Source organism: Eurosta solidaginis, chromosome 3 (assembly GCF_040869045.1).
Source record: "Eurosta solidaginis isolate ZX-2024a chromosome 3, ASM4086904v1, whole genome shotgun sequence".
Classification (NCBI taxonomy): domain Eukaryota; kingdom Metazoa; phylum Arthropoda; class Insecta; order Diptera; family Tephritidae; genus Eurosta; species Eurosta solidaginis.
Window position 1 is genome coordinate 8,763,657 of NC_090321.1, and position 27,881 is coordinate 8,791,537.

Below are 27,881 nucleotides of genomic sequence, written 5' to 3' on the forward strand. Positions count from 1 at the left end.
TGCCGCCATTTTCAACCGACGAAAACCATATAAAAAATAAGTTTAAAAAATGAAAAAGAGAGCATTTCAAAGCTTCATGCTAAAAGAAAATAATATTAAAAAATACCAAAAGCTGTCTGAATATATGGGGTGCACTAAAAAAATTGATACGCGAAAAATAATAGTGGTTAGTGGTGATTCATTTCTAAATTTGTGAGGAAAGCGCTCTTCTGTTGTTTTGTTATTTTCTGAATTTAAATTGAACATTCTGAACTCGAATTCTTATAAAACTATTTATTTTAAACAAATAAGAAACATGTATGCTTTTATCATGTACAAAATTAAAAACGTAATGAAATAAAGTAAATAAAAATCAAAAAGCATTGTCATTTTTGGCGGAATATAACAATGGTCATTTATGATAGTATAACAGTCAAACCTGATATCTACAGTAAACTATCATTTATGACACTTTTTGATAGTTAAAGTGTCAGCACTGATCCAGGAAAAGGAATGAGAGTGAGCAGTACGGCTATATACTTAATCAATAGGCGATGTTGGTGTATAAGAAGGAGACAAAAACTCACACGTACACAGTTGTTTACATCACATTTGCGCAAGTCCCCTTAAGTTTGTGATAGAAAGTTTGTATGAGGCGCTGATCGTTAGGTTGACATTGCTGACAATCAAATGATAGTCATATGATAGTCAGTATTCTTGTAGGGGTCATATGATAGTCAGTATTCTTGTAGGGTATGTCGCTTCCCAAGACAGTCGGTTCTATGTACCGGAGTGACTCGGGATTTTTCCCGACCAAGGACTGTCATTTCAGTGTGACCCCATTTATTTCGTCCCTCCCACAAATTGTCATCCTCCCAGCAGCTCCTTGCAGCAGGACTGCTCCATACTCTCTTACTCCGGGAAGGCATCGAATCCAACCCGGTCCGTCTCCTGACACCGGTCCTGAGAAATGGGTTTGCTGCATTTGCCGGAAAAGAATCTTTTTAGGACGGTCATACTCTGTTCAGTGTGTCTCGTGCATGGTTGCATCGGACAGGTTGTTCTGGGCTTAATCGCAAAACCCGACGTCCACGTAACTTTTATAAATCTTTTGTGGTTCCTTGCTGTTCACGCCCAAGGGCGTCCCGTAGTCTACGCTTAAGCGCCCCCACTACCTTCCAGCAGCCCCGCTGCTCAGCAAGCCACAACAAGTACCCGCTGCTGCTCGCGCCCCACGGCGCCAACAACTCAAACAGCTGATACCACTCATAACTACTACCTTCGTAGTAGAGTTGGTAGCAATGCTGAGCATCAGCCCCTGCCCCGTCTTCTCCCCCCCCCCCCTATTTTCCGGCGGCAATCGTGCAGGTCAGGGAAACAGACTCTTAGTCCCTACCTCCGTTTGCACCGTCTGCCAGTACAGAATATATAGGTTTGCGACATCCGCCCAATGCAGCTCCTGCCTTGGGTGGTGCCACTTTCCTAGATGTTCTGGTCTCCGCGACGGCAACCCCCCGACGGGTTTCATCGCGCCATGTTGCCAGGTCGGAAACCCAAATCATCCGGGTACCCCAATGCTTGCCCAAGGACGCTCAGTCCCAGGGCCACAACAGCAATTGCGTCCTGTCCCTCCAAAACCCAGGCGTCGTCACCCGTCACTTACCCCCAGAGTGGCGGCGTCTCCCCTTATGCACTTCAGAATTCTACAGTTAAACTGTAATGGACTAACTGGGAAGATTACGGAGATAGTCGATTTCATGAAGCGGCACAACATCCGCATTGCTGTGATTCAAGAGACTAAACTCACAGCAAGATCTGCATTGCCGACCTGCTCTGGGTATAATGTCCACAGGAAGGACCGCGAGAGCGGGAATGGAGGCGGCCTCGCGTTCATCATACACTACTCTGTGCAATATTATATATTTGTCCTGGCATCGACCGCAGGGACAATGCCTTAGAACGTCAAGGCCTATCTGTCCGGTCAGGCGATGCAAACCTAGAAATCATCAACATCTGCATCCCTCCTGCCACCTGTTGCCCCAGTGGATACCGCCCTAATATCAGGACCTTACTCACTGGCAACAATCGCATTATCTTAGACGATTTCAATGCCCATCATGATCTATGGCATTCAAACTTGCGGGCGGACAGTAGGGGTGAGATGTTGGCGGATCAAATAGAAGAAACGACGTTCTGCACAATAAACGGAGACGCCCCCACACGTATGGTAGGAAGCTGTCACAGCTCGCCAGATATCTCAATCGTGAGCGCAGAACTCGTAAACTGCGTCAACTGGCAGCCGATGGTAACATTGGCATCCGACCACCTGCCCATACTTATTTCGCTCGAGCGTACCGCCGACTTCATCGTCACTGAAAACCGCACTTTCATAAACTTCAAAAAAGGAAAGTGGGGCTGCTGCCCTCCCTATCCCGACTGATGCCCGCCAAGGGGAGCGTGCCTTCCGTAAGGTCTTTGAATCCGCCTCGGCAAGTTTCATTCCCGCCGGGAGAATTCCCGAAATCCGGCTGATTGCTTGTGGATGAACACAAGCGGGCGAAATGGGAGGAGCACCTAAGAGGTTGTAACCTCTCTACCGGTTTGGGTAAACTTTGGTCCACCGTAAAGTCCCTATCGAATCCGACTAAGTACAAAGACAAAGTTTCCATCGCCTTTGGCGACAAAGTGCTGTCGGATGCGAAAAAATGCGCGAGCGCTTTCTGCCGACAATATATAATGCATCCTACGGTCGACAAAGATAGACGGAGAGCCAATAGACACGCACATAAACACAAATTCAGCGCGTCACCAATCACCATCACCGCTAAAGAGGTTGAGGACGCCATTGGTCGTGCTAAACCATCAAAAGCAGTGGGCCCAGACGGCATAGCCATGCCGATGCTTAAAAGCCTAGGGAAAGTGGGTTTCAAATATTTAGCTCATGTCTTCAACCTGTCTCTTTCCACCTTTGTCATACCCGAGAAATGGAAAATGGCCAAGGTGGTCCCGCTACTAAAGCCTGGGAAACTAGCTAACATAGGTGAGTCGTATCGTCCGATATCTCTCCTATCGCCAGTGGCAAAGACGCTTGAAGCCATTTTGCTCCCTTATTTCCAAGCAAATTTGCAGCAAGCCCCTCATCAGCATGGCTTCAGAAAACTCCATAGCACTACCACCGCGCTAAATGCCATTAGCACCCAGATAAATTGCGGTTTAAATCAATACCCCCACCATAGAACAGTACTCGTAGCGCTAGACCTATTAAAAGCTTTTGATACGGTCAACCATGGCTCATTACTGCAAGACCTGGAAGGGTCTACCCTTCCCCCATGTCTTAAAAGGTGGACCGCAAATTATCTGGGTGGTCGGCAGGCATCGGTGCAATTTAGAAACGAAACATCAAAACCAAGGAGAATTAAACAAGGGGTGCCACAGGGTGGTGTCATATCCCCACTTTTGTTTAATTTCTACATATCTAAGCTACCTTCACCACCGGAAGGAGTCACAATCGTTTCCTACGCTGATGACTGCACAATAATGGCCACAGGCCCAGGCCCAAAGATCGATGCGCTATGCAATAAAATAAACGGCTACCTCCCTGATCTCTCCAGTTTTTTCGCCTCGCGAAACCTGGCACTATCACCGACTAAATCTTCCGCGACCTTATTTACAACATGGACGTCCCAAATGTCGACCAATTTGAACATCCACGTCGATGGCACTACGCTACCGACTGTCCTACACCCCAACATCTTGGGTGTGACGGTTGATCAGGATCTACATTTTGGTGAGCACGCATCCGCAATTGTTCCGAGAATTCAGAGCCGTAACAAAATCCTCAAATCCCTCGCTGGCAGTACCTGGGGAAAAGATAAAGAAACGCTCATTACCACATACAAAGCAATCGGCCAGCCGATTGCATGCTACGTGTCCCCTATATGTCGCCAAGCCTAAAAACTACTCACTGGAAGAAGCTACAGGCCTGCCAAAATACTTCTCACAGAACCGCCACGGGCTGTCTTCTTATGTCCCCAGAACACCATCTACATAATGAGGCGTCGTACCTTTATGCCGGGAATTGCCCTGTGAATCCAGTACTTAAAGAAAATTATCCAAAACTCGCGGAAGAGGAACGCATACTCCCCAGGGAAACGCGTGTCACTCTTGCTCAACTTCGTTCTGGATACTGTAGGTTAAACTCTTACCTATCCAGAATCAATCCCGATATACAAAATGTATGCCCCGGTTGCAATGTGTCCCCACATGACACCAACCATCTCTTTAATTGTAATGTGGAACCAACGCCTCCAACACCCCTTTCATTATGGTCACCCCTGTTGAAACGGCAAGTTTCCTTGGACTCCCGTTAGAGGATATTGATGACAATTTGTGATCGGTCGCGGCTATTAGGTGGGGCGAGCATTGCTACAACAACAACAACAACAACATACAAAATATGTTAGCAAGTATTTTTGTTGTATAGGGAGAATGTTTATAACAGTGCTTCGCGAAATGTTGTATGTGTATGGGCAAGGCGAAATAAACTTCAATTGCCAAGTATGAAGTTCCTTCTTATTTACAAACTCAACATCTTGGTTGATTGTGGCGGTGTTATTGGAATGCATAAACTTGTGTCAAACACATCTATATGTCATTGTGCCGCGGTATTTAAAACTCTTCATTTTCAGAGGGAAATTAGGCGGTTAATGAATGGATGGCAACATTGTTCCGCAACTTCATTTTTATTCTTCATCGTGTTGTTGGTAGATTGCTGTTTACAGAAGCTGACTTTTTTATTGTAAATTGCGAGTTCGAGTTTTTCAAATAAAAAGTGTACAATCTTAAACTAATAAAAATAGTGATCCATTATTAAAATAAAAGAAGTACAAATTAGAAATTAAAACGCTTGTAAAACAAGTGCCTAGAAAATTTAAAGACTAAAGTAAAGTGTGGTAAAGAGTATAACGCATAAGAATTAGGTACAAGCGAATAAAAGAAGGATATCCAATTGAATTGTTATCAGAGGCGCAATGATTAGAGGATTAGAAAACCACAAATCTAACTGCAGCGTCTCATAAATGACATAAAAATCGCAATTAGCCACACAAAAAAATACATATGTATAACACATGTGAGAAATACTGACCAAGTAGAAACGACGAACGCACAAAAGAGCATCTAAAAATAAAGTACATATAAGTAAAAAAAAAAAAAAACTAGAAAGAACCTCTTATTTCAACGCATAAACTTGCTTAATTTTGTGACGAGAAATAAAATTTAAGGATTCTTAACCGGTGAACTAAGCATAAAAAGGGAAATAAAAACTGCCATTAAAATGCAGATCTCATGCAAATGTTTAAATTTCATAGCCACCAGTAATAGTCAGGCGGCTAATAATAATGTTGGTACAATTAGTAATAGCAACCACCCAGCAGAGGAATCATCTTTATTTGATATGCAATCGAATCGAAATGTAACCCGTGAGAATATAGCGACACCAGCATTACAACCAGATGAAGATAATTCCATGCCGTTGGCGCAACAAACCAGCAAAGGCCGCAATCAAGTCACCAATGGCAATAGTAATAATAGTTCAAATAATTTATGTAATGCATTAATGCAAGCGTTCCTGCAACGTTATCCACGTTCATTCATTTTTTACTCACAGTGTATGGAATTTTTTAAGCAGGTGAGTGAGATTTTAAAAATACGTACATATGTACATGTACTTTTCTTGTAAAATTTGATACAAAAGTATTTTTATGCATATACATACATATGTAAGTAGAGGTCATCAATTACAACAATTAAATGGTTGATGCGAACAATCGTCGAACCATTGGCGGAACCTGGATGTATGATTCCATCATCGAACCCAACGAAAACAAACACATTTCAACTACCCATGAAAGACTTATTGGTACAAATCCAAACACTTCTACATTTCATTATCAGCATGCAAAACAAGTACAGTTCGTTATTTGGTCGGGCTTGTACCTTACTGGGACTTGTTATCTGATTTATGGGGTTGTGTGGTGATATATATAGCTTCTCCAACCCAAATTGTCAACCTCACCATCGAGCGGCGAATCCCGAATCACTAACAGACGAGGCTCTGGCGACCCCAAGCTCCTCATAGAACTTGGGGGTGGGAAGGGAGGGATGACCTGAAGGTTTAATGCCGCCATATAAATCGTTTCCTAGATGGTCGGGATAGCACATTAATGGTGCTGTGTTACCGGCGCGTACCGGATCTGTATCCGTAAAATGATCATCACATCGATAACACTCACCAAAGCCTTCGGGGAGTAACCTTATCGCTACAACAACAAAAACCTGAACGTACTGGATTTATACCACAAGGCGTACATTCACCCTAAAAATAATCTCATAAAACCAATAGTTATGTATTTTTATATCGTAAGCTTTATTTACAAAGGCTCTAAGCAACAAATTTAAATGTTTACAGGAGAGCAAAACCAATTTTTTAACGGTAACTACATGCAGAAAAGGTTTTTTTAAAAGTGGCGTAACTCCCTTGTTATTGGTTCTAACACTTTAAAATTTTACTTGTTTTTTTTTCATTATATCATACAAAGATCTGTGAAAAACGCAGTTTCGAAAATTCTGTGCCTTAGGACCTTTGTGAATTAAGATAACGATATATTTTTTGTGACCCACCAGCAGAGAACACATATTCCGCGGGTATATTCCTGTCCCCCAGCGGGTTAGGGGGGGTCAGAATATACCCGCGGTAGGTATGCCTGTCGTAAGAGGCGACTAAAATACCAGATTCAAGGGGCTGTGTAGCGCAACCCTGCAGGTTGCCAGTGCAACATATAGCTTCTCCAAACCCAATTGTCAACCTCACCTATCCGCGGCGAATCCTGTTTCACTAACAGACGAGGCTCTGGCGACCCTAAGCTCCTTATGGAACTTGGTTTTGGGGAGGGAGGGGATGGCCTGAAGGTTTAATGTGGCCACATAAATCGTTCCCGAGATGGTCGGGCCAGCACCTTAATGGTGCTGTGGTACCGGAGCGTACCGGATCTGTATCCGGCAAAGGACCATCACATCGATAACACTCCCCAAAGCCTTCGGGGAGCAACCTTATCGCTACAACAACAACAACAACAACAACACATATTCCTCGAAAGTCGACGCCATCATTTTGGGGTTTACCATGGCTGAGTGTATGCGCATACAAACCCTTAAGCAGAAGGAAATAGTAAATTTCTTGCGAGAATGCGGCTTGAACAAGTTGTTTTGAATATGAGCGCACAAAAGAGCTATGGTTGTTGTTGTTGTTGTAGCGATAAGGTTGCTCCCCGAAGGCTTTGGGGAGTGTTATCGATGTGATGGTCCTTTGCCAGATACAGATCCGGTACGCTCCGGTACCACAGCACCATTAAGGTGCTAGCTCGACAATCTCGGGAAGGATTTATGTGGCCACATTAAACCTTCAGGCCATTCCCTCCCTCTCCACCCCCAAGTTCCATGAGGAGCTTGGGGTCGCCAGAGCCTCTTCTGTTAGTGAAACAGGATTCGCCGCGGATAGGTGAGGTTGACAGTTGGGTTTGGAGAAGCTATATATTGCGCTGGCAACCTGATGGGTTGCCCCTTGAATCTGGTATTTTAGTCGCCTCTTACGACAGGCATACCTACCGCGGGTATATTCTGATCCCCTAACCCGCTGGGGTAAAAGCAGCTAAAGAGCTATGGTCGCAGTGCAATCTTCAACATAACATTCTGCCTATATATCTACCGATTTAAATATGACATTTTAACCAAGGCACAATTTTACTTAGATAGTAACAAAATTCTTATGAAAAGGTGGAATTAGTAATAATTTATCTAACCCAGCAGCAGTGACTATTTAACAGGATATTGTTGCCAATTAATTGATCAGAACTGTATGTATTTAAATGAAAAATACTAGATTTTCTGTCTGCATGACAAATACTTAACACCTATAAATATTTAGGAAAAGGTGCCCACTCACTTATTTACTACAAATTTCGTTTTGACTGCGTTTCAGATAAATACACGTGTACATATCTATAAATATTTGTCTGTAAAACATTCGCAGAACAATGTTTTCATTATCAGGTAATTCCATTCTTTTTTATTTCAAGTTGTAAACAAAACTTACACAGTTTTTAGATTGTAAATAACATTGGTTGCTTATCACTTATTTTATGATTTATTCATACAGATTTCACTTAAAAAATATCTTGCATTATAGCTCATAATCTCAATACCACAACACAGTGATACCTACATTTCTTAATAGGCGTAATATTCAGAACTGCTTCATTTTGATCACACCGCGGAAAATAAATCTTTTAACTCAACCGAAAGAAAAAATTAAGGGCCTTATTCTCTATTACGAAACGAACGTTCGTTTCGCCTCAGAGATGAATCGCTAGTGTATTTGCGCTATGTTAAACGATGGTAACATATCATTTGACAATTACATCCGCCTTCCTGTTTGGCATAAAGTAAGAAACGTGAAGCCGTACAAAAAGAATCGTTTGGGGGCGCATCGTTCGTCTGAATTATCGCTCGCAATACAGAATGAAGCCCTAAGTGAGCTTTTTTTTTTATCCATCCATCCGTCAGCCTATCCGTTCTTAGAGTCATCCTCACATGTATTTTGGCCATCACTTCCAATTAAATACTTGTTCTGACCACGATTAATAGGGCGTGTGTATATGACCACGCCCCGTTTTTATGTAACGATACTTCCTTCTATAAATATAATTCTTCGATATTCCAATAGCAAATAGAAGTATTCTCCGTAAATTTGGCACATTGGATCCCTGTGCGAAAGTGACTTGAACTGCATAAAAAATTAGAAGAATGGTCGTGGCAACGACTGGCTTATTAACGATAAAGTTTTATCCATGTTGATGGTCCTTTTGTCGGATATAGATCCGGTACGCTCCGGTAACAAGCACCGTTAAGGTACTAGCCCGACCATTTCGTGAACGATTAATATGACCACATTAAACCTTATAGGCCATACCGCCCCCACCCCATCCATGACGAACTTGGGATCGATAGATCCTCGCCTGCTAAATATGTGAATGATACGTTCATATTTGTAACAGGACTCCCCTCACGAGATTGACAAAGCTACAAAGCTATGTATTGCGCTTATCAACCCCTTGAAAAGGTTTTAGGATGTCGTCTTACATATTGGCGTGACATGTGACATATGACATAACAATCTTCGACGCGTCCGACCGCGAATGTTGCGTCATTTGGCTGAAGACTAATTCAAATATTCTGGCAAATAGAAGTGTCTTTGGTACATGCGTTTTAGTCAACAACGGTACTTTTCTTGGACTGTGGACGGTCTCAACGCTTGAATACACTTTTAACATTATTGGCTTTCTTCCACGCTTTTTGCCAATTGATTGGTACTTGATGGCATAACGTACCCATTGTTGGTGAGCAACCAATGATGTTTTGCACTTCCATATAAGTTTTGCCATCAGCAATCAATCTTTTTATGAGGGCGTGCTGCTCAGGTGTGCAATCATCTTTCTCGACATTACTGAATAAGGAGTAATAAAAAATTGACCACTAATTATAGTATTAATTAAATAAACTAACCTCACCGTTCCCTTTACATTTTTCACAAAGATAGTCGTGATAATATTAATTTTTTATACACTTTTTCACGCACAACTAAGATTTTGACTGATAAATAAGATGTCAATTTTATTTAAATATAAATTTTAACTAATTTTTATTTTTGATTTGATTTATGTATTAATTAATATTTAACTTAATTAATTTGATTGCTTATTATTTAAGTTTTTACTTTAAATTTTGTTTTTTACGCTTATGTTTTCTTTCCATGTTATATGTATTGTATCTTATATCCAGTAGTCGACCGCTTTGTGTCTGTGTTGACTTTAACAAACAAACAAATAAATAAATAAATAAATAAATAAAGCCGTTGCAACTAAAATTTCATACAAATTTAAGAAAACCAACAGGTTAATTGTAACAATTAGCGATAAAAAAAATAAAAATATGATACAAAAATTTTAAGGACTACCTTTATATACATAAATGGACCAAAAAATAGAAGGCAATTTTTACTTTAATACAGACATAGTCTTCTTGAATTTTGACTAAAAAACTTTAACAATAGCTCTTGTAAAAGAATTTTGGGATTTAAAACTATAAAGGTGGAGCGCAATCTTTCAATTTAAGGCAAACCATGTACTTGGGAGGTGGAATTCTACAACGAGGTGGAATTCTACAACGCCTGCAACACTCAGGAGGCTAGCCATGAAGGTTTGGCCTAATCTTCTAAATAAATCGACTTGTGCGTTACGTAGCTCAAATTGTATGACCAAACATTGCACTGTCACCGGGTTTTAACCTACATTTCAGGTTTCAAGTCTCTAGATATCCAGAAAGTTAGTTAAAAATCGATTGCAAGATTCCCTATTTAAAACTAGTTTTCTCAATATATCGACCTAAGCGCCACCTAGCGGGATTTTTTTGATAAAATATTGCATTGTCACCGCGTTCTGACTTATGGCTCAAGTTTCGTATCTCCAGCTCACCGGGAAGTTACTCAAAAATCGATTGCAAGATTCCCCTCGTTTTTCAAGGATTTGTAGTTATCTCATCGCACCACCCAGCGGAATTTTGTTTTCTGTAAAAGGTATTGTCACCAAGCCTAGAACTATGCGCCAAGTTTCAAGTCTCTAGGTCACCGCGAATTTAGTTTAAAATGGATTTAAAGATTCCTAAATCAAAACTAATTTTCTCAATATTTCGACCCATGCGCCACCTAGCGAATTTTTTGATCAAATATTGCATTGTCACCGGGTTCTGACCCACGGCCCAAGTTTCAAGTCTCTAGCTCACCGGGAAGTTTCTTAAAAATCGATCGCAAGATTCCCTACGTTTTTTCAGGGATTTTCGTTTATCTCGATCCGTCTGCCTCCTGGCGGCATTTTGTTTTCCACGAATTGTAGTGCCATCGACTCGCAACCTATGTGCTAACTTTCAAGTCTCTGGATCACCGACAAGTTAGTTAAAAGTCGATCGCAAAATTTCCATTTCAAAATAAATTTTCTGTATATCTCGATCCGTGGGCCACCTAGTGGATTTTTTCACTTGCATTGTAATGTCTCCCAGATCTGAACTATGTTCTAAGTATCAAGTGTCTAGCTTAACGGGAAGTTACCTAAAAAGACTTCCGTGGGTCAAAAATTCGTATGGAAATGAGGGGCCAACATGAAAGGGACTTAAAGGTAATAATAATAAAAAACAAAAAAAAAAAACCGAGATTTTGGTACAGAATATTCTATCCAAAATCTATCTATGTATATTCTATCCAAATCTTCAAAATGTATGTCGAATTTTGTTATTTCAATTTCATTCAAGGTTCGAATCATCAATAGGCCGATAAAAACAAAAACAATTTCAATTTCATATTTTTAATCATATGCTAATATTATATCCTTATTAATTTTGTGCTTATTCTAGTTCCCCAACATTTTATTTTTGTTCTTATGCTTTTTTGCTGCTATAAGAAAATTAATTTAATTTATTTATTTATTTATGTATTTATTTATTTACAGTCTTGAAGACTTAATTTCTTAAATTTTTTAAATTACATCTATGAGATCTCTTTATGTAAATTATCTAAAAGGCATTGTTTTGCAGTAGTTGAACAATAATTTCTTAAATTGATTGATATTTCGACATTGTTTTGTATAATTTGGTAGCTCGTTGTATTCTCTTATTCCATCGTAATATATGTATGTATATTTTTTTTATCGAATTCCGATCTTACAGCTGGCAAACGAAAATTGTTTCTATTTCTCGTTTGATAAGCATGGACCTCATTATTATATAACACGCGGTCGTTCAAATATGTCGGCAGGTTACCAAGATTCATATTATGTATAAATTTTAAAGTGTAGTTCACAGAAAATTGACTCTAATCATTGATTAATTTGCTTCCCGCTTCTCTTTACCTTCCATTCTTTAAGTGACTGGCTGACCATCTGATAATGCTTTCTGTGTATAAGTATGTACATTAGTACCTACAATCCCAATAAACATCTTTGTTGAATAAGTACTTGCGACGCATCTGATGCCAAATGATTTGCTCAAATCAAAAACGTTTATTCTAAAGAGCTATTCAAAGTCTGAATGATAGTGCATCCAGTCTAATGGGTTATTTTCAACAGAAACAACCCCACTATTATTACTAAATTTTTTACCTTTTTTCGTTGAGGTTTTTAACTCGGATTTTAAACTTGAACAAAGTTTTAAAAATTTGGTCCCACTTTTAAATTTAGTCAGATTTCCCTAGAGTATTAACAATTTTGCTGAAGCGCCAGTCCTTTGCCGGATAATAGATAAGTGTGTGTTTTGATATTACCATTTCGGGAGTTTGACATGTATGACAATTGGGTTGGGGAAGCTGTAACTTTTATTGCGATGCCGTTCTATCGTTACAAACTGCAACTAACCCAACATAGTGTTACGACTTCATTGCCATAACGTTCCATAAAAATTAAAATTTCTTTTTGTTAGCTGCTTAAATGAAAGAGTTTATATGTATCTCGAAATCGTAATAATGCAATAAAAACATGGAGAATATTTGTCTTGTCTTTGCTGGGATAAAACATTAACGTCTAGAGTTCGTGTTGGTATGGCGTCACCATACCCAAAATGTAGAAAACTAAATAGATATTCACATGTACGGATGCATACATACATACATATATGACTGTGGCTTCCCCGCATAACCGAAAAAGTCACTTACAACTGTTTTCCAGAAAACCAGCCTTAAAATCTTTAAATTACCTTGATTGTGCAGTTATTCGGTTGGGAAATGGCGATATTATGAACTGAATATTGGATATTACATTGAAATTTAACATTTTCTGGAAATGTTATCATTTACAGATATGACTTTTTCGGTTATGCCGGTTAGAGGTTTACGCCGATCACTATATCGGCGGCGGCGGCGGTGTGGGCGGCGCGCCGGTGTTCTTGCTTTAAAAAGCTTTTTTCTATTTAAAAAAATAATATTTAGGAAAGGTTTTGTTTGTATGTATTTAAAGGAATCAACGTATTGGCGATTTCGGAAAGATACGGGGTTTTTGACTCAAAGTCTCGCGGATCGTTCAAAAAATTTCAAGAGCAGCTCCTTGCGGAGGGACCGTCCTTCATTCACTTACTCCACGGAGGCTTCGAACCAAGCCCCGGTCTAAGGGACTGGTACTGCTGCGTGTGCCGAAAAAAATTGAAGTACTTAAAATGGTCACACTTTTGTCTGTATGTCTCGTACAAAGCGTAGTTTCACCGAAGGAGATGTTCTGGTCTAACTTCTAATATTCGTTATCGACACGATTTCTTTAAATTATTTGTGACCCCTTGCTGGTCACGCACAAAGGCGACTTACGGTTGCTATTAATGGTCTTTTAATACTCATGGCTCTCATGGCACAGATTTAACGATGAACACCAACGCTGGCCTATTGTTAATCGCGCCAAAGGGGGCATCTAGTTTTTTCGGCTGTTTTAAGAGCTATAATTTCCGAAATGCGAACAGTAGCAATCCTGTCCAAAACCAGTTGCTACCACGCCTCTTGGCCCTCATACAACATGCCAGCACAGAAGCTATAGGACTGCGACTTTGAACTCATGCCTTCGTGAGCGTCACTAGAAGCTCTATGTATAGCTCCGAAGACTTTCTAACGTATTTTTTTTTGTTGCGCTATACTGCCGAGCACTACCAGAGAAACACATTGAAACGTTAGGGAGTAACTATTCGGCCAAGGATGCCACCCTCGAAATCATAAGCAGTCCAAGTGGATATTATTGCGTAATTCATGGGTGAAAATAGTATAATCCTACATAATTTAAATTTTACAAGGACCCTGGATACCTATTTTTTTTTTAAATGTAGACCAAAATTTGCAGACGTTTGTGTTCGAAACATTGATTGCAATAGTATTCGCTAAACCAAAACGATATTTTAGAATGAAAGTCGACCGATTTTAAGTTGAAAGATGTTAAGGTTATACGCTCAGTTCAAACTGTTGTTTTCCGGCCTTTTGATACAAGAATTCATTATGAATAACCGCGTAGCTTCAGTTTTCAAACTAGTTGACTGTCCACTACGTTAGAGTAGTAGCACATCCGATCATTTGTTCGACTGTAGGGGGAAAACTTTTACTTCACCACTTTAAGTGTTCTTGCGAAGGACAAAGCCTCACCTGGTAAATATATGTGCTTACGTATTCACATATGTAACAGGAGCCGAAACGTGTAGGTGATATTTAAACTTGGTTGATAGGCTAGAATCACTGTGATTCACTCCAAGGGACTTGGGTGTTGAATAATGAAGTGTGAAAATCAAAATTAACACATCCGACGCTATTTTAAAGTTTCGCAAATAAAAAACAGGTGGTTGGAATATAAGTGCGAGTGATTTTTCAAAGCCTTCTATCTTCAACTTAAGTATGAGGTGAGAATCATTTCAAAGGAGAGTTTAAACCCCTGGGACCTACTTACTAAAAGATTTTGAATAACTGATTTCACTTATTACATACGCCAATCGCAATATAGAATTTTTGAAAAAAATCAGAATTTTTTTAGGGTAACTTGCTTTTTCAACAACATAAGGACAATTTGAAAACAAGTTCGACTTGGGTCATTTTATTTGAATTCATTGTTCCTTATTAATTTTTTTTTTTTTTAAATTATGCAAAGTGAGCATTTACATTTTTTATATAATTTTTCTTTTAGTGTTTGGTTTTAATAACTTGGTGAATTGGGTGATGCAAAATCCCTGTTAAGCTGGCATTGAAAGCGGTTGTTTTTTTAAATTACTTTTGAACGGGTAGAAAGAGTTACATTACGCAATTGGCAGTAATGCGCATCCGTTGATACCCCTTTCGACCATATCCGTCCAATTTTCGACATGAACAATAAATGACCTAAACAGTATTAAATGAGTAGAAAATATAGTACCGCACCGGACGCCGTCGCCGCTCCGATATTTTTGACATTCGGCGGCGGCGTGCAAAAAACGACTAAAATCGGCTGCGGCGGCGGCGTATATCTCTATTGCCGGTAAGCCACCCACAGATATGTATGTATGTATGAATACAAATGATGTATACCAGTTATGATAATCATGGTACATTTGTACTTTTTTGGTATATTTCGCTTCCCGAAAGTTCGTTGGTACTACATTGACATATTTGGTACAATTTTGTAAAACACCGCCCTACACTTCAAGTCATTTGCAAAAAAGCTCTGAATGTACCTACAAAAAAAATTTAAAATTTTTCGAAGAAAATATGTAGATAGTTAAGTTGTTTTGTTGCCGAGCACAATTTGCATTTGCAATTAAGAATCATTTAAATATGGTTATGAAAAATAGCATAACTGATTCTAAAATTAATGAAAAAATTTTGCACCAATACAATTAGCACAGAAAATAATAACTCAAATAACAGGGCCAGAAAATTATAAATCCATAATTTCATTTTGTCAGAAGAATTATTACTCTCTAATAATAGATGAATCGACTGATATATGTATGTATATCAAAAAATTTGGCACTTTCGATTCGAATTTTTGATACAAAGTGCATTGATAGATTTTTAGATTTGATACCTTTGACCGATAGTAGCACGGAGGATATTTTTAATGCCATCATTAAATCTTTGAAAGACCATTCAATACCACTTGAAAAAATTATTGGTTTCACTGCCGACAATTGCTCGGTTATGATGGGAGCAAAAAGCGGAGTACAAGTAAGGCTGAACCAAGTTGTTCCAAATCTGCATATTAATAGATGTGTTTGTCACATTTTAAATTTAGCTTCAATGGCCGCTTGTGATGTATTTCCCAACAAAATTGATAAATTTTTAAAAGACGTAAACTATAATTTTTTTAACAGTCCCCTTAGGAGGGCAGACTTTCAGAGCTTTCAAGAACATTTCGGTGCAGAAACACAAGCAGTCATAGAATGAATTCTTGAGCAATGGGATACCCTCAAGTATTATTTTAATCTTTACGTATTTGAAAATAAAAGCAGTAATATTAATCTTATATATGAAATTTTTCAAAGTCCTATTTATAAAGTATATTTTACATTTCTTTCTTATATTTTAAATGAAATAAATAATGTGAATATGTAATATAGAAATGCAGTCTGAAGATATTCGCATACATCTACTTATTACCAAATTAAAAATTTTATAAAAAAAATCCTATTTAGACTCCAGTCCTATTTGGATGTTAATGATTGATTCAGACGAAAATCCTTAACCCCAGATGAAGTTTACTGCGGTGTTAATGTAGATATTATTCTATCAAACAACCTTTTTCGAAAAAGATGACGTACACATATTTAAGAGCTGTGCTAAATAATTTTATATACAAATTTGTAGTACTTTATTAAAGAAAGTAAATTTGAATGATAGAACTTTGTTGTGGGCTGCAAAGCTTTCACCAGAAAATATTTTAAGCGGTGAAACAAATAGTATTGTGCCTTTAGTTATGGACTTGTTTCCGAAATCTGCATTTGATAAAATAGGGAAAATTAATTCTGAATTTAGAGCTTTAGCAGAGCAAGAGAGCCTTAAAAAATTCAAGAATTTAAATATATGCAGCTTTTGGGAAGAATTAAGATCAGTTCAAAATAAATTAAATGCGCAAATGTTTTCCCATATTTATAGAATAGTTCAAGTCATATTGTCATTCATCCACAAACGTAGAAAGGATATTTTTTATACAAAATTTAATTAAAACTAAGTGTAGAAATAGACTTCAAACAAACACAGTTTCGAATTTAATAAAAACTAAAGACTTGATGAAATCAACTAACAATAGTTGTCATAATATAGATACGAAAAACAGCTTTTTGTAGGTATTTAAAGAACTCAAAGAAGAAGAACTGTTAATGTAGTGATTGAAACATGAGTTATTAGTATAGATGTAGGCGACAATTTGTCAACTTTTATACCTGAATCTAAATCTTTTGTACCTAAAATGTTTTTATGAAATGTTCCTTACTGGTCCTCAATAAAGAAATGTTTTTATATATGTATATAATTGTACGCTTCAATCGATAAACTTCTTTTATTATTTTTACTGGAAAAGTATTTCTTCATAAATCATATTTCCCTGTTATACTACCTTTAATTTGTGTTAGAAAGTTTCCTGACTAAAAACAGTTTTTGGATAAAGAAACAGAATATAGCTCTAGTTTGGTTCAAATTCACATCCGAAGACTTTTGGTACATTTTTGAATGTTTGGTAAGTTTTTTCCTCGTTTGGCACAAAATGAAAAAATCGATTTCTCATCCCTGATTATACCAAAAATCCACTCAAGTTTTCTTTCCAAGTAGTGGACTATTAAATGATGATTACCTATTTAAGTATAAGTATTCTAGGTCAAAAAATTTAGAGATACATACTTATTTTTATTTTATTATTTTTGAAACTGACACAAGTCCATTTGTTGACCAAAAATCATTGGTTCATCGAAAAAATTGGAATAATTTTATTTACATGGTAAAATTTTACTTCTTTATAATGCTTCGGCCAAACTACGAATAACTTAGCCTCTACCAATATTTTAGAATAAACGTGAACACAAACCCATCTATAATTTATGTTGTTCCTATACCACCTTGCACTCGATACCTGTACTCATATAAAGGTAGGTAGGTTGAACTGGCCGGTCCATGAGGACCTCACATAGACTGATTGAGTCCGTAGTGTTACCAGAAGTTTGTTTTAACGACCAAACTGAAAAACCCTATCAAAAACCAGGACCTATGTTATAAAATAACTCCGTCCTCTTGGCAAATACTAGAAGCTTCCTAGGACTTAAGCCACTTGCTGCTTCTAGATCTGACAGCTGTATCACTCCTAATAGCTGGAGTCTTAGCCTGGCAAGTGCAGGGCACGAGCACAGAACGTACTCGATCGTTTCCTCCTCCAACCCGCACTTCCTACACCTGCTATCACTGACCAAGCCTAATTTAAAGGCATGCGACGCCAGAAGGCAGTGTCCAGTCAGAATACCCGTCATGAGTCTACAGTCCTCTCTTTTTAATGATAGAAGCAACTGTGTTAGTCTAAGGTTGTAAGACCTACACATAATCTTCGACACTTTACAGCCCCGCGCTTGAACCCACGCCTTTTCTGCTTGGTCGATCATGTGCACCTCTCGCATTCGCTTAATCTCGCCCAATCTAATTGGGACGTCTACGGAGCAAGCTTCAAGGGATGCGCCCTTTTTAGCTAATTCGTCCGCTTTTTCATTCCCATCTATTCCCATATGCCCTGGGACCCAATATAGATGTATGCTTCTCCCTGTACCGATTCTCTCCAGAGACTGCTTACACTCTAACACGCATTTAGATGCTGTGCTATGCGAGATTATTGCCTTAATTGCTGCTTGACTGTCAATATAAAAGTTAACACGGTTGCAGCTTAAGCTATTCTCTTCCAGGGTTTCTACTGCTTTGGTTACGGCTAATATTTCCGCTTGGAAAACGCTACAGTAATCCGGCAGCCTGTAGGATCTGCTTAATTCCGGATCAGCGCAGTATACCGCAGACCCTACTCCTTCCACTATTTTGGAACCATCGGTGTACACATGTATCGCCTCGTCCGCCATTTGCGCACCCTTGCGCCAACCGTCCACCTCTATTGTGGCCTTAAGATCTCCCTCAAAGTGCAGGTAGGGAATCATGTAGTCTGTTCGTCTTGTGACTGAGGACGCTATACTACTATGGCCATATGGTCGGCGCTCAAGCTGCCCCGAAGCATCGAGCCTGGTTGCGGTCGTTAACGCTTTGTTCTTTGCTACCAGGTCTACAGGTGGAATGTGCAGAAGGGCTACAGTGCAGCCGTCGGGGTTGTTTTCAGCGCTCCCGTAATGCAAAGCATCGATAGTCTGCATACCCCCTCTAATTTTTTGAGGTATGTTGTTTTTTGTGTGGCTTTCCACCAAAGAAGAACTCCATAGTATAGAATAGGGCTTACAATCGCTGTAAAAACCCAATGAGAAAGAGAGGGCGATAGGCCCCACGTACACCCCAGCATTCTTTTACATGCATATAGTGCCGTTGAGGCCTTCTTGACCCTCTCCTCCAAGTTGAGCTTCCATGACAGCTTACTGTCTAGGATGATTCCTAGATATTTTGTGCAAGGTTTCTCCTGTAAGGTCACCGCTCCTAACTTAGGCCTGGTCCAATTTGGGACCTTGTACCTCTTTGTAAACAAGACCATATCCGTCTTCTCCGCATTGACTTTCAGCCCGACATTAGATGCCCAGGTATGAATATCCCGAAGCGCCCGATCCATCAAAGAACTAATCGTTGGAAGGCATTTTCCACTTATGACAATTGCAACGTCATCTGCGTAAGCCGTAAGTTTTACGGGTCCCTCATCGAATTGCCTGAGCAGTTGGTTGATGACCAGTGTCCACAGCAGAGGTGATAGCACCCCTCCCTGCGGCGTGCCGCTGTCCACTGATTTCGTGGCCTCATACAATCCCCATTGTGATGTAATCTTTCTGCAATTTAACATGCAGCCGATCCATCTGATTAAGGCAGGATGTACTTTAATGTAATTAAGACCATCCATAATCGCCCATTTTGCAACATTATTGAAAGCCCCGGCAATGTCCAAGAAGACTCCTAGAGCATACTCCTTATATTCCAGGGATTTCTCTATGCTTATTACCACCCTATGCAATGCGGTGTCTACCGACTTGCCTTTGGTGTACGCATGCTGTGTTGTGGAGAGCAGCTTTTCATCCACGTTGGACTTTATGTACACATCTATCAGCCTCTCAAAGGTTTTGAGCAGAAATGATGTTAAGCTAATGGGTCTATAGTCTTTGGGATACACGTGACCGATCTTCCCCGCCTTTGGTAGAAAAGCTACACGAGCAGTTCTCCAAGAGTGCGGTACATGATTCAGTCTTATGCACCCATCGAATATTATTTTAAGCCATTCCACGACCGCCCTACTTGAGACTTGTAGCATGGCCGGGAATATACCATCTGGGCCCGGCGATTTAAACTTAGAAAACGTCTTCACTGCCCACTCGATCTTGGTATCGGTCACCAAGCCCGGCACCACTAGCTCCGTGATCGAGGTGTGAGTGATGTCTGCTGGTTCTTCTAAACCGTCTCCCGATGGGAAATGTGTATCGAGAAGCACCTCAAGGGATTCCTCACTATCACGTGACCATTCCCCGTTCTCTTTCTTTATTAGTCCCTGGACTATGTTTCCCTTTGCTAGGACTTTTTTCAACCGTGCTGTTTCACTGGAGCACTCTATGTCCGTACAGAAACTTTTCCATGAGTTTCTCTTCGCCCTGGTAATTTCACGCTTGTAGATCCTCAGTAGATCCCTGTACTCGTCCCGACACGCTTCGCTTTCCGCGGTCTTTGCGAGTTTAAACATTTATTTTACCTGTCTTCTTAGAAGACTCAGCTCATTGCTCCACCATGGCGGCTTTGCTTTTCCTCTGAATCTTCTTAGAGGGCAAGCTTTGTTATACGCAGTCATAAGCGTCCTTGTTAGGAATTCATTCGACTCCTCCAGTTCCTCTACATTAGCAACCTCTTTGGGTTGTCCCAGTTTCGTTTCTACATGTTTCTGGAATTTAGTCCAATTCGTTGCCCTAGGGTTTCTAAAGGTTCCTCCCTTCTCTACCCTCTTTAGTGGGATGCTGAAGCTTATATACGCATGGTCGGAGAAGGATGGTCTATCGAGAATAGTTTTCGATACCAAAATAAGTATCGGGGGAAAGTACTCGATACTTACTCGTATTGTACTCTATAAAAAAGCTCATTACAACTTATGAAAATTAGACCAGTAAAACTTATGAAAATTAGTCCGTTATTATTAAAGCAACTCTCTCAAACTCGCAACTTCCTCATAGCCATGCAAACCTCGCAAATGAAACGATTTTCACTTAAGCTTGCGTGGTTTACGCGGCTTACAAATGAGAGATTTGCCAGCATTCATAAGTTATAAAAACGTTGGAGGGTGGTAAAATAAAATTAAATTTCAGTAAAGTCTATACAAAGTTTATGTACCTACATTGGTTAATTTAAGCGTATTTAAATACCCCACCAAGAAAAAGTAGGCCCAGATTTAAGATGCCCCATAAACTTCACAAGTACTGCACATTTCCTACTTTAAGTTTAAGCACGTGAGTGTTTTAAAATGTGCAGACTCTTTTGTTTTCGTGTGCCGGTGTAATTAAATAAAATAAACTTCGATTTTTTTGTGTCAGCTAGTTTAAGCACGCAACACAATATTCTCAAGATATATAATTTTTTACACTGAAAGAAATGGTGCTAGTAAAATCAACAAATATGTTCTGTTGTTCTTGACTTAACGGAGATTCGGTGAAGTTGATCGAATTATGGTTAATTCGACCGAGTTCTTTGTCAAGCGATCAAATTAGTTTAGTCATTTCAACAGAAGATAAATTGTCGCTCTTAAGTTAACAAAATTCTGTAAAATTGACAGATTCCTAATCAATCTAACTGATTTTTCTGTTAACACAACTGATCTTACAAGTAATTTCAACAGCGAACAACAGTCGATGCATTTATTAAGCTCACTGCGCTCTCTCCTTTGCACTTATGACGATGGTGCCACTTGTTTAAAAAAAAAAACACCAAAATAAGAAAACCACCAAATCGAAAAAACACACAAATTGGGAAAACAACAAAAACTAGTTTTTCAGTTATCAATACAAAACAAAAAAACCCTTTATAATAATCAGCTGAGGAGAGCTCACAGAGTATATTAACTTTGTTCGCATAACGGTAATCCGTAACGGTATAAACTAATCGAGATAGATATAGACTTCTATATATCAAAATGATCTGGTCGAAAAAAGAAATTCATTTAGCCATGTCCGTCCGTCCCTCCGTCCGTCCGTTAACACGATAACTTGAGTAAATTTTGAGATATTTTGATGAAATTTGGTATGTAGGTTCCTGGGCACTCATCTCAGCTCGCTATTTAAAATGAACGATATCGGACCATAACCACGCCCACTTTTTCGATATCGAAAATTTCGAAAAACCGAAAAAGTGCGATAATTCATTACCAAAGACGGATAAAGCGATGAAACTTGGTAGGTGAGTTGAACTTATGACGCAGAATGGAAAATTAGTAAAATTTTGGACAATGGGCGTGGCACCGCCCACTTTTAAAAGAAGGTAATTTAAAACTTTTGCAAGCTGTAATTTGGCAGTCGTTGAAGATATCATGATGAAATTTGGCAGGAACGTTACTCCTATTACTATATGTATGCTTAATAAAAATTAGGAAAATCGGAGAACGCCCACGCCCACTTAAAAAAAATTTTTTTTTTTAAGTCGAATTTTAGCAAAAAATTTAATATCTTTACAGTATATAAGTAAATTATGTCCACATTCAACTCCAGTAATGATATGGTGCAACAAAATACAAAAATAGAAGAAAATTTCAAAATGGGCGTGGCTCCGCCCTTTTTCATTTAATTTGTCTACGATACTTTAAATGCCATAAGTCGAACAAAAATTTACCAATCCTTGTGAAATTTGGTAGGGGCTTAGATTCTAGGACAATAACTGTTTTCTGTGAAAAAGGGCGAAATCGGTTGAAGCCACGCCCAGTTTTTATACACAGTCGACCGTCTGTCCTTCCGCTCGGCCGTTAACACGATAACTTGAGCAAAAATCGATATATCTTTACTAAACTAAGTTCTCGTACTTACCTGAACTCACTTTGTATTGGTATAAAAAACGGCCGAAATCCGACTATGACCACGCCCACTTTTTCGATATCGAAAATTACGAAAAATTAAAAAAATGCCATAATTCTATATCAAATACGAAAAAAGGGATGAAACATGGTAATTGGATTTGTTTATTGACTCAAAATATAACTTTAGAAAAAAACTTTGCAAAATGGGTGTGACACCTACCATATTCAGTAGAAGAAAATGGAAAAGTTCTGCAGGGTGAAATCAAAAGCCCTTGGCATCTTGGCAGGAATACTGTTCGTGGTATTACATATATAAATAAATCAGCGGTACCCGACAGATGATGTTCTGGGTCACCCTGATCCACATTTTGGTCGATATCTCGAAAACGCCTTCACTTATACAACTAAGGGCCAGTCCCTTTTAAAATACTCATTAGCACCTTTCATTTGATACCCATACCATACAAACCAATTCTAGAGTCAACCCTGGTCCACCTTTATAACGAAATCTCGAAAAGGCGTCCACCTAAAGAACTAAGGCCAACTCCCTTTTAAATTACTCATTAGCACCTTTCATTTGATACCCATACCGTACAAACAAATTCTAGAGTCACCCCTGTTCCACCTTTATGGCGATATCTCGAAAAGGCGTCCACCTATAGAACTAAGCCCACGCCCTTTTAAAATACTAATTAACACCTTTCATTTGATACCCATATTGTACAAACGCATTCTAGAGTCACCCCTGGTCCACCTTTATGGCGATATCTCGAAAAGGTGTCTACCTATAGAACTAAGGCCCACTCCATTTTAAAATACTCATTAGCACCTTTCATTTGATACCCATACCGTACAAACAAATTCTAGAGTGACCCCTGGTCGACTTTATAACGATATCTCGAAAAGGCGTCCACTCATAGAACTAAGGCCCACTCCATTTTAAAATACTCATTAGCACCTTTCATTTGATACCCATACCGTACAAACAAATTCTAGAGTCACCCCTGGTCCACCTTTATGGCGATATCTCGAAAAGGCGTCCACCTATAGAACTAAGCCCACGCCCTTTTAAAATACTAATTAACACCTTTCATTTGATACCCATATTGTACAAACGCATTCTAGAGTCACCCCTGGTCCACCTTTATGGCGATATTTCGAAAAGGCGTCCACGTATAGAACTAAGCCCTTTTAAAATACTCATTAACACCTTTCATTTGATACACATGTCATACAAGCACATTCCAGGGTTACCCTAGGTTCATTTTCCTACATTGTGATTTTCGCTTATTTGGTCTCCAAAGCTCTCAGCTGAGTATGTAATGTTCGGTTACACCCGAACTTAGCCTTCCTTACTTGTTTTTGTATATATTTTCCCATTTTTAATTTGTTATGGCGTTCATATGGATGTATGTATGTATTGTTGATTACTTCTTCCTACGCGGTCAGTTGGAACGAAAGTGTTACACGTGTGCGTAATTTTTATTTTAAGTTAATAAATATATAACGTATAAATTGCTTATAAATGCATTTGAATTAATTTAGCAAACAATTGGCATTCCAGCAAAAATTCGGAGTCATGACGGAATCAAAAAAAAAAAAAATAATAATAAATGTAAGGCGCGATAACCTACGAAAATATTTTAGGCCGAGCTTCTCTTCCACTTTGCGTCGTGCTCCTTTTTAATTTTTCCTACAAATTGGCGGGGGACCTACTTGTTTTATGCCGACTCCGAACGGCATCTGCGAGGCAGATGAGTTTTCACTGAAAGCTTTTCATGGCAGAAATACACTCGGAGTGCTTGCCAAACACTTCGGAGGGGCTACCCCGCTTAGACAAATTTTCTTCTAATTGAAAAACCTTATTTCTAAAATTTTGATGTTGCTTTGCCCGAGGTGTGAACCCAGGGCATTCGGTGTAGTAGGCGGAGCACGCTACCATCACACCGCGGTGGCCGCCAATCGGAATCAAAAAGGAGTCCAAAATTAGCGCGTTTACGCTCTTCATGAGTTCATTTAGGAGGCCGATATGAATGCTGCTGTTGTTGTTGTAGTGATAAGGACACTCCCCGAAGGCCTTGGGGAGTGTTATCGATGTTGATGGTCCTTTGCCGGATGCAGATTCGGTACGTTCCGGTAACAAGCACCATTAAAGTACTAGCCCGACCATATCGGGAACGATTTAGTATGACCACATGAAACCTTCAAGGCCATCCCGCACCCTAGATCCATGAGGAAGTTGGGGTCGTCAGAGCCTCGGCTGTTAAAGAAACAGGATTCGCCACGGGTAGGCGAGGTTGACAATTGGGTTGGAGCAGCTATATATTGCGCTAGCAACTCCTTGAAAGGGTTGCCCTACACAACCCCTTGTACCAATTTGATATTTTAGTCGCGCCTTACCGCAGGCATACCTGCCGCGGGTATATTTTAAGCCCCCTGACCCGCTGGGGGTCCGATATGAATGCTATTCCCTTCTTGCGATAGTCGTCCGATGGAAGGCGCTGTTTGCGAAAATAGTCTAAACATATAGTTTGGATGAAATCCCTGGAACAAAAAGGGCCAAGTACCTATATAAACGGCAACACCGAGGAGACAATAATGCTTTGAGAATAAATCAGGAAATGTCTTGAGTACTTAAACCTTCCGGATCTAGAGACGGTCAAACAATAAAGTCCATGTCAATGTGAAAACAGAAAACGTTCAAACAAAAGTTTTACATAATACAATTTTTAATCAAAAAATTGTCCATAGTCAAAGTTGCTTTATTAGCTATACATTCCTAGCAAAGAGCTCATAATTTTCATCACAACGGAGTCATAAAATAATCTTATATGATCATATTTCTGGACCTAGGCTTTCTTACATATTTTTGGACTCATTTCGGACTCAGAAGTTTTGAGCGCTCTGAGAGTGTTTGAGGGGATATTTCCATAGAAATTGAAAACTTTAACTTATTTTGTTTGTTAGTTTTTCTAAAGATTTGAACTTATTAAAAATTCTGCTTCGAAGATACAAATTTTGTCTTTATTCAAATTGGCATTCTGCAAACAAATATGTATGTGAGTTTTTTTCTAGAAAGCAAAAAAGAAAGTTTAATACTCCACTCAAATACTAATAACATACTAACAGCAAGGTATTCATGCTTATAAAGTGGTTCCCCCCTCACTTCAATCGGGTGGCAGAAAAAAGCAAAACGAGACGCGTTAAGGGCCAATTAATAGTAACTTATCCATAACCAAATAAAACAGCTGATCGAACCAACCTTATGGAAATCAATGCAATCGATTAATGGTACCATACCATAATGCTAAAGCCATATCCATATCATAGCCAACCAATTGGTTTTTGGTTTCTCGCCATATCCATAACCTACAAATATTTGAGTTGGTGAATTTAATAACTTTTTGTAGATTTTATTCATTGTTTTGGATACTGTAACGAATTTTGGGAAATTCCTCTTATTTGTAACCTTCTACTAACGTTCGAATCACTAAAATGTTGAATAAATAACTCCACTATTCAATAATGCAAAATGGCCTTTATTAAAGTACTTCACAATAACACTTATACTTCGCAACTGATAGCTTGCTTAAATCAAACTGACTTGTCGCGCCTCAACTGTTGCTGCTTTTATACTGTTTGGTTTCGTTGGCATATTTCTAGGCGGTTCTATATCTAGAATTTACTAGTTAGTTACCAGCTATAACTACGTTTATAGCTTCTCATATGCGCGTGTATATGTGAGTGATACTTGCACAAATTATTGCCTACTTTTGAGCGCATCTCAGATAAGATATATGCATGTGTTTGTACGTTTTCTCTCCGCTGCGTGTACGTAGGCACATATGTGTAGACATAATGATTGACTTGTTGATGTGCATACAAGTCACTGCATAGTGTTGGCTTAGATATGTGTTATGTTTGTCGGGTGTTAGCCGTAGCTCAATCTTTATTAAACATAAAATAACATACAATTTACAGGTCATAATTACATAAAAAACAAATAAATATATAAAGTCTTACCGCGTATTTAATTACCAGTTGTTGGATGTTCGGCAGACAGAAAAGGAATATGTAACGTTATGTCCTTTGACACTTATTTATACATTAGCGATGTCACATACATATTTAAATGAACGGCACAATACAATAGTAGATACTTATACAAATACATTTAACAAGTGAACATTTTCGGAATTTAATCACAAATTAAGGGTTGCCAACATCCCTTTTTCTTTTAGGTAGATGGTAATCTGGAGTCCAAGCTGGAGGTCTCTTGCGTCTCGTTGATCTTCTTAACTCTTGAGAAACTGCAGGTGGTTCAGTAGTTGACTCTCGAGCATCTGTAGGTGTATCATTGCTAACTGCTCTTAATGATTCGTTAACAGGAATTTCTATATTCGGAGACTGTGTCTGTTCCTCGGCTGGATTACTTAGCGTTGACTCTTGCCCTGTGGCAATGTCACTTTCTTGAACTCTTGAATTGGTTGAATCGGAATTCGAAGTTGTTGGCTTAGGTGGAAGCTCAAAATAATCATATAAAATATCCAATGTGTTGTTTGGTGTTTTTGCGAATCTTGGTCGAAGCTGGTTTGAATGAGATTTTACCGCTCTAAATATGTCAGAGTTTTCGATTTTAACCTCGTAGTTAACTCTGCCTAGAACCTTTATGATTGTTCCGGGTGCCCAATAAGATTGGTTAAGTTTATATAACTTTGCGTAAACTAGATCTCCAACTTCATAATTTCTTTCTTTAGCTCCATGTCGCTTATTAAACTGTTGTTCCATGTGTTCCATGTGTTCGTTACGTGACTCATTGGATGGCTTCGAAATTTTAAGTATGTCGAACTCTGTACGTAGTCTTCTCCCAACGAATAATTCAGCTGGCGATTTCCCTTGCGGTGCATTGCGATTGGGTGTGGTGCGATTTGTTTGCAAAAACGTTTGTAAAATTTGGATTGGCGTTCCCGCGTCCTCCAATTTCCTTAAAGCTCGCTTAAGCGTGTCCACAAACCGTTCCGCTTGACCGTTCGACTGCGGGTGATACGGCGCTGTGAATGTATGAGCGATACCATGACTTGCAAAAATCCGCAAACATTT

General features: G+C 39.1%; 1 protein-coding gene across 1 annotated transcript in view; it reads left to right on the top strand.

Annotated features, from left to right (window-relative positions):
- Nucleotides 1–4,678: 4,678 nt before the first annotated feature.
- Nucleotides 4,679–27,881, top strand: part of PRAS40 (Proline-rich Akt substrate 40 kDa) — a 57,449-nt gene continuing 34,246 nt past the window's right edge. The window contains exon 1 of the mRNA XM_067770648.1: nt 4,679–5,668. Coding sequence (XP_067626749.1) covers nt 5,315–5,668 — 354 coding nt within the window. The 5' untranslated portion in view covers nt 4,679–5,314. The remainder of the gene's footprint in view (nt 5,669–27,881) is intronic.